The sequence below is a fragment of the Aegilops tauschii genome, chromosome 7, assembly GCF_002575655.3.
Source record: "Aegilops tauschii subsp. strangulata cultivar AL8/78 chromosome 7, Aet v6.0, whole genome shotgun sequence".
NCBI lineage: Eukaryota > Viridiplantae > Streptophyta > Magnoliopsida > Poales > Poaceae > Aegilops > Aegilops tauschii.
This window is the reverse complement of record NC_053041.3, coordinates 609,301,224-609,309,737: the sequence shown is the minus strand read 5'-3', so window position 1 is coordinate 609,309,737 and position 8,514 is coordinate 609,301,224. Positions and strand designations below refer to the sequence as shown.

Genomic DNA, 8,514 nt, shown 5'->3' with positions numbered 1-8,514 from the left:
AAATCAAAATAAGGATTTAATACTCTTTCCTTACAACTTCGAGTGAGTGTTACTGTCGTGTGCATATTCGGTTTCCCTTATTACTCGAGCAAGGTTATAGTAATGTAATTGATGAGTTATGCATGCGTGCGCAGCTTCCACTATATTCTCCTGGAGATTAAGCTTGAGCAGGGACTAGTAACCGTCTTAGACTCGAGACGAAAAGATCCCGAGACCTATGCGGACATGACTAAAATTCTCAACAAGTAAGTTCAATCGATCATTATCGCACCATATCGGCAACTTTTTGTCCATTTCCTGATATCTCAACTAATAATTATTTCTTTGTCTTGCAGGGTTTGGAAAAAGTTCACCGCAGAAGCTCTGGGACTGCCGAAGGAGCTGCGATATACATACCCGAAAGTAAGTACTACTAGCTAGCTAGTTGCGCGCATCTCCCGTTGATTCTAGCTACTTCCATCAATGCCATTTATAATGCTTCATTATCAGTTTGATTGACCTCTATTTCTCGTAAAGTGCTTGTGGTAGGAACAAGGGAATGATTATTGTGGATACTACCTGTGCGAGTTCATCTACAACGCGACTTGCAAAGATAAGCGGGGCTACTCTAAAAGACAATATGAAGTGCGTAAGCAATAATATTCACAATTTCATTTTATTACACCATCATTTCTGTTGAGTTTCATTCATATATATGTATTAACCCCTCCTTCAAATTAGACGTGGCAGATGCGGAATGAACTCCTACCACAAGATCGCATGAAAGCAATTCAAGAGGAATTGGCGGGATTCTTTCTTGACCACGTCATCAATAAAGCCGGAAAATACCATGTGGAACTTGAGTTCAAATGCTAGGGGATTGTAAGAAATCTTACATATTGTATATGTATGTAGCCAGTAGCATCGGATAGATAATACGAAAACTTATTGTTCGACCAATCTCTCGGAGAAGGAGAGGTCGATCACTTCTCTCGGTATGCATGACGAACTTCTGTACTTAATGGTTTCCTTCATTTTCTTACTAGCTAGCGTGTCGAGGGCCTCTCTATACGTATAGTACGTAGCGTCGACCAAGCACAGAGATAAGAGCCAAGCTTTGGTACTATAGTCGTACTCGAGACCCTATTGAGCTGCTTAGTCTTCTCCTTTCTTTGATTGAGAGAAGGATAAAGCAGAAAAGAGGACACTTCTCTCTATTAATTAATTAGCTACCTAACAAAGTATATGAAACACCTTAATTAACCATACAAAACCCCCAAATCCACCCCCTTTCAGAAAAAAAACAAAAACCCTAGCCCCTGAACAGCTGACGCGTGGATGCCTATTGGTCCCGGTTGGTGCCACCAACCGGGACTAAAGGGCCTCTGCCTGGGCTCGCAGCACCGGCCACGTGGAGGCCCATCTGTCCCGATTCGTGTAAGAACCGGGACTAAAGGCCTAGGCATTAGTAACGACCCTTTAGTCCCGGTTCCCCAACCGGGACAGATGGGCCTTATGAACCGGGACAAATGCCCCTTTTTCTACTAGTGTATTGCGGCAGCAAGGGAGGTTGACTGCGTGCTTGCGGTCCACCGCCCGGTGGCTGGTGGGTGAGGGTGGATCCCCTCGGTCGCTGGAGCGGTGGCTCCGGATGGTGGGTGCAACGACACCATTCTGGCGGGTGTCATGGCGCAGGTGCTCGTGTGTCCCATAGGCTATTTGGGCAGCAAGGTGGTTCACTTAGGCGTTTGTTGGCCGGGTGTGGTCTTCGGTTCTACCCAGCTCTGCTTCGGTCATCGTCTGCATCTCTTCTTGGTCGGCCACGACGGATGAACCTGGGTGATGGTGGCATGTCCCAAGCGAAAGCTTCGCACGACGGTGTCAGTGCCAGTGATAGCGACGCCTTTGTGCGTCGCTCCCCTCCTTGGAGGTGTCACTATGAGTGGCCTCCATCCCCTTGAGGCTCTGGGTGAAATCCCTTGTCTGGCATGTTCCAGAACGAGCGGTGGCGGCGTCGTGGCGTTGTTCCCTTCTTGGAGGCTCCGTCTCGCGAGCAAGGTCCCATTTTGCTGGTCGCCGAGGTGGGTTCATGGCTGACAGCTTCTTCTCTTCGTGTGACTGTTCCGTGCCTCGACGATGGTGCTCTCTCAAGGAGCCAAGTCAGATGAGGTGGTTGCGTTCGAAGGCCTTCCTTTGGGGTCTTGGCGTCAGTGTCCAGTTGTGCTCTAGGGAGGTGAGCATTTCATTGTTCGACGGTGTGGCGCCCTTTGAGTCAGGGCAAGAAGCCGAGGGCTCCTTTCGGCATTGGAACAAGTTGACGCTGGTGTCCAGGACGTCTAGGCGTCGGCGATGACATAGCCATCGTCGACGACTGACCTCATTCGCGAGGTGGCCGCCTTCTCGGCGTCGGTTCTTCGATCATGTTTTGAGGGCTTTGCCGCTGCTCCCGGGGTACCCTTGTATCATGCCGGAGTTTTTTTCCCGAGTTTTTAGTCAACGGTACAACGCAACGCAACAGCCCGACGTCATTAATTTAACGCCGGGCCGTAGGCCTCTCATATCTAAAAAAAAGGAGAAATACAATTTTTTACCTGTCCAAAAGGAAAAAAAAACATATAGAAAAAAGGCCCCCTTTCCGAATCTCCTTTTTGTTTTCCCGGAGACCCTTTTCGAATCCCAAATTCGAAATCCACTAGCTTCAAAAAAAGAAAAGAAAATTCGAAATCCACCGGACGCCACGCTAAAAACCCCGCACCGCACCGCACGCCCTCCCACCTACTCGAAACCCCCACCCCGTCACGCGCACGCCACAACCCCCACAAGGGAAGCGAGAGCGGCGGCGGGCGGCGGCCATGGCGCGGTGCAGCAACGGGCTGCTGGGCCTGCTAAACGCGGGGGTGCTGGTCCTCGCCCTCGTCGTCCTCGGCGGCGGCATCTGGCTGAGCCACCGGGCCGCCACCACCGACTGCGAGCGGTTCCTGGAGCGGCCGGTCATCGCGCTGGGTGCCCTGCTCCTGGCGCTCTCCCTCGCGGGCCTCGCGGGGTCCCTCTGCCGCGCCTCCTGCCTCCTCTGGCTCTACCTCGTCGCGCTCTTCCTCCTCATCGCGCTCCTCCTCGTCTTCACCGTCTTCGCCTTCGTCGTCACCAACCGCGGCGCCGGCTCCGTCGTCTCCGGGAGGGGCTACAGGGAGTACCGCCTCGGGGAGTACTCCACCTGGCTCCAGCGCCGGGTCGAGAGCGCCGGCAACTGGGCCAAGATCCGCAGCTGCCTCCGCGATGGCGGGGTCTGCCAGAGGTTCGGCGCCAGGGGGGAGTCCCTGCAGCAGTTCGTCACCAACAACCTCTCCCCGATTCAGGTCGATTTCTTCGCTTGTTCTTCGCTCTTATGAGATATATGTGGTTTAATGCTTGCAATTTTGGGGGTTAGTCGAATTGTTATGACCACATTTAGTTAGAAATTAAATCCCCGCTGCTGCTAGTTGGATTTTTGGGGATGCGAAATTTCATCCCCACTGAAACATTGCAGTAGGATGGATAGGTCGAACGAGTGGCAGTGCATCTGGAGTTGGTACAGATTGTGTGTTCAGTATTCCACAGGACCGGTAGAAGGGATCCCCATCTCCACATGGACCACCACACGTGACACTTCAGTTCGCATGAATAATTGCTCTGCAATTTCTATGCTATGCTACATTGTCGATTAGTGACTTAATTTCTGTACCACTGTCTTCCAGTGTGCTGTACTGGTGTTGTTTGCCCTCTTGCTATGTTGCTTGGCTGTCTATTTGTCTATCATGTGCTAAACTGCTAATGGATACAGCTAGCCTGCCTTTTCTGGCTGCGTGTCAATGCATTATATTGGGATAGGGGGTCTGCTAAAGGCTAATTAATGGAAGATCTTAGCAGTGGTCACTCCTAGTGCTAGCAATTCAGCTTGATTCGTTGAGTTTGGTTCATGGCATGTTTAGGTACAAATCGATGCCACTTAATTTCAGTACTTTTTGAGGATGTTCATGAGATTGTTCTTTATTTGTACACCATTCTGACGAAGGAATGACCTTGTGGTAGGATTTGCGTAAGCTTTACCCAATTGTGGACTTGCTGTACCCATGAAATTTCTCACATTGCATAAACTGTACTCAGTTGTGGGAGTACCGTGTTCATGTCAATTATAGTGTCCACTTACGAAATTTGAACCCTTGACATAAGTGAAGACTTACTGCATCCGTGAGTTGCTGTTCCTGGTGGTGGTTTCTTTGGAGTTCCACTTCAGCTTTTGCCAAATGCAAATATAGGGTGTAGCTTACCTGAAATCCTGAATGCATCATTCTTTCTGTATGTGTAATCCACTAGTATTACAGCATTGTATTACCTACAATTTCTATGCTATATTGTCAACTAGCTACTTAATTTCTGTACCATTGTCTTCCACTGTGTTGTACTGCTGTGGTTTCCTCTCTTGCTGTTGCTTGGCTGTCTATTTGTCTAATAGTATCATGTCCAAATAGATACAGCTAGCCTGCCTTTTCTGGCTGCATGGTAATGTGTTATGTTCCGATAGGGTCTGGTAAATTTAATGGAAGATTTGAGCAGTGGTAGAGACTAGTGCGAGCTATTCAACTTGATTTATTCAGTTTGGTCATGGCATGTTTCTGTACAAATCGATTCCACTTGATTTCACTAATTTTGAGGATGTCCATGATATTGTTTTGCTGTACTCTATTCTGATGAAGGAATGGCCTTGTGATAGAATTTGCATAAACTTTACTGAATTGCGGACTTAGTGCTGTGAAACTTCTCACATTGCAATCCTTTTACTGAATTGCGGACTTAGTGCTGTAAACTTCTCACATGACATCGTAATTCTCCCTTGTGGGAATACCTTGTTCATGTCAATTACAGCATCCACATGTGAAACTGAAACCTTCGACATTATTGTATTGACTTACTTTTCCTGGAGGTGGTTTCTTCAGAGTGACACTTTAGCTTTTGCGAAATGCAGAAACGGGGTGTAGCTTACCTAAATACATTATTCTTTCTTTATGTGTAAACCATTGTTATTACTTTTTGTGGCTTCATTAGCACTATACCTGCACTTTCATGGTATGCATTGTCATGTTACCCCTCCCCTCCTGTGAAGCTTCTACCGTTTGTGGCTTCATAAGCACTATACCTGCACTACCATGGAGGAACCATGTATTCTTGCAAACCAATATACTGATATTTTATCTTTGGTCTGACCCTGAATGATGCTTTTGTACTGTTGTCATTGATACTCACATGCAGACCATCAAATATTTTGTATTTGTAGTTTGCATTTCTCCTTGACATTTGTCTTTGAATTGTGTTTTCGATGCGAAAGCTGTTGCTGAATTACTAAGTTGTGTTTTCTGCAACTAACACACATCTCTTGTGTCCAGTCTGGATGCTGCAAACCCCCAACTGGGTGCAACTTCACCTACCAGAGCGAGACCGTCTGGGCCAAACCTACTGGCTTCAACTCTACCAACGACCCCGACTGCAACACGTGGTCGAATGATCCGAGGGCCCTCTGCTATGACTGCCAGTCATGCAAGGCTGGCGTGCTCGCTAATGTGAAGAATGACTGGAAGAAAATCGCCACCGTCAACATCATATTCCTCATCTTCCTCATCATCGTCTACTCTGTTGGGTGCTGCGCTTTCAGGAATAACAGGCGGGACAACTCGTACCCAGCCTGGAAGTGAGTGAGATGCCTGGCGAGGCTTAGGTAATTAGGATGATGTTCAGTGTTAATGGTTGGCTCATTGTCGTGTGTCAAGCAACACTATCGTCTATGCTATAGCGCTGATGATGTTTGAACTGTCGATAGTTGGAGGTTCCTATTATCATGATATGAGATATGTTCAGAAGTTGCCTGTGATCTTTTCTGTCCTTTGCATAGCAAGCACCTGTTCCTGGAATCAGTCTATTGCTTCTGTCTGCAAATGCATTGTTGCTCCATGGATTCTTGCAACTAGGAACCCCAGAGACCATAGTCAACTTTACAGGATCCTCCAGAATGTACAAACAGAGGAGCTGCCCTCATTTTACTGGCCATAGGTGCTTGCTTTGATCTGCATCCATGGCAACTTTGTCTCACTACCTCAAAAGTTTTTATCTTGCTCCTTTTCTCACCTATCAACCATGTGCCAGATGCACCTCAAAGTTTTCAATGGCTCAAGTTTCTAGTACGCCTTGGTCTACTAAAATGGCAGTCAATCCAAGGTGAGGTCCCTGCCCAAGAGTTCTTTACATACTACATGTGGCCCTTATTATAGACTGTTAAAAATTGCATGTTTTTGGGTGAACAAATTAACATTGTACTCCACTCTCAGCTGCTCTAGAAAGCGTGTGGCTATCTCGCTAGCCCTGTACACTCATCGGACCTCCATGAAGATATATTCTTCACCGCTTTGCACATGGCAAGGATGAATCTGGCTGTTTCCCTGATCATCATGGAGACCATGTCTTACATTCCTCAGAGGAACCTCCGCCTTGTAACCTTGTCTCCTTTTCTCAAGTACACGGTGAGTCAATTAGACCCAGATTTACTGCATGCCAATGTAGCAAGTGAATTACTCCCTTTGTCTGGGACTATTAGCCCCATCATATTTAGGATCAAGTTTTCACCTAGGGCCAATGTTGCAGACTAGGTGCATCACAATGAGTCAAGCACTCACAAGTTGTTCTTTTCCTAATGCCTTCCAAATCTAATGTGCGTGTTCCGTATTTCATCGCAACACGACTTCAACAACGTAGAAATTGAGAGGGGGGGGGGGGGGGGGGGGGGGGCATCTGTAGCACTTTTCATGGTGGTTTGCTTCTTGTGTACACCACATCGGACCGGAGCAATATATATATGTACATGCACTAGATGGGAGGTAGGACGAAGAGTAAATGCGATAACAACTCAGCGACATGGTAGATGGAGTCTAAGTGTAGAACTAAAGATGAGTTATTATTGACTTACCTTGCTATACACTTTTTAAATGAACTATACGAGTCTTGTTGAGATTGTACATCCACTGCTCCAACAAGTTGAGATTGTTGTATTTGGCTAGATGTTTAGATTGAAGCTAGAGCATACAAGAAACTAATTTCATTTAGCTACATTAGGTTCTGTCAAGATCTTTCAAAGACAATATATCATCTCTTGTTCTCTACAGAATACATTTCATTGAGAAGATCAATGGTTGAATGATGTCGTGAAACAATATCAACATCTAAAGAGTATCATGTGTTATAATAAAAGTCCACCGTACTGATTGTCTAAAGATGTTTAGTTCAATGATGACGATATAATAGGCGTGCTCCATTGACGAAAAGAGAGTCCACAGAATTAGTTGTATATGTTTTAGCTACCTTGACTGAAAGAGAGTCCACATTCATTGACTAACTGAAATGTTCAGGCCATCCTTGAAATTTGTTCCTTATGTTACAAAACTTTTTTACCATAATTTTTATTAATTATAATATCTAATAAAAATACCATATATTTCAAAATACATTTTCAATAATATCAAAAAGAAATATTTAAAAATTAATCATGGAGCAAATTGCTTGTCTTCCCCAACCGTCACTCTCCAAACCTTTTTGATTTGAGTTTTTAGGCAGGTTTTTTTTATGTCGGCCGCTTTGGCCTTTCCGGCGACGATGGTGGCAGCGCTCAATAAAGTCTTATTCAGCCACGCATCATTGGTGGTGGCAGTGATGCCGGCCCGGCGGCTAAGGTCCCATCTAGTCTCCCTATCCTGAGGGTATTATCTGTGCCGGTGTCCATGGCGAATTTCCTGCCAGTCATTCTAGCTGTTGAGGTTAGTCTATCGCGTTCGGTCCCCCGGCCTTGCCTACATCATCGGTGCGACTTCTTGACATTTGGCTCTGACTTGTTTTTTCGTTAATGCTATGCTGAATTACTAAGTTCGTTGCATTTTCTGCAACTAACACATACTTAACTTGTAACCAACTGGGTGCACCTTGGAGTCAGACCGTCTGGATCAAACCTCCTGTCCTCAACTCTACCAATGACCCTGACTGCAACACATGGTCGAATGATCAGAGGGCCCTGTGCTACGACTGCCAGTCATGCAAGGCTGGCGTGCTCACTAACCTGAAGATTGACTGGATGAAGACCGCCATCATCAACATCGTATTCCTCATCGTCGTCTACTATGTTGGGTGTTGCGCTTTCAGGAACAAGTAACAACAGGCAGGACAACTCGTACCCAGCCTGGAAGTGAGGTGCCTGGCAAGGCCTAGGTAATTAGGCTGGTGTTCAGTGTAAATGGTTGGCTCATTGTTCTGTGTCAAGCAACACTATCGCCTGTCCTGTAGCTCCAAAGATGTTTGAACCGTCGATATGTCGACCTCAGATATATCAACATATGGAGGCTCCTGTTATCATGATATGTTCAGAAGTTGCCCGTATTCTTTTCTGTCCTTTGCTTAGTAAATACCTGTTCTTGTAGTCTATTGCTTCTGTCTGAAAATGCATTGTCGAACCTCTATGGATTC

The 8,514-nt window shown here is 46.3% G+C and overlaps 1 protein-coding gene across 1 annotated transcript; it reads left to right on the top strand.

Moving 5' to 3' along the window:
• The first annotated feature begins 2,757 nt into the window (after positions 1 to 2,757).
• On the top strand, positions 2,758 to 5,881 carry LOC109785243 (tetraspanin-8). Its single transcript, XM_020343849.4, has 2 exons — positions 2,758 to 3,335; positions 5,400 to 5,881. The coding sequence occupies exons 1-2, from the start codon at positions 2,832 to 2,834 to the stop codon at positions 5,703 to 5,705; spliced, it is 810 nt and encodes a 269-aa protein (XP_020199438.1). The 5' UTR covers positions 2,758 to 2,831; the 3' UTR covers positions 5,706 to 5,881.
• The last annotated feature ends 2,633 nt before the right edge of the window (positions 5,882 to 8,514 follow it).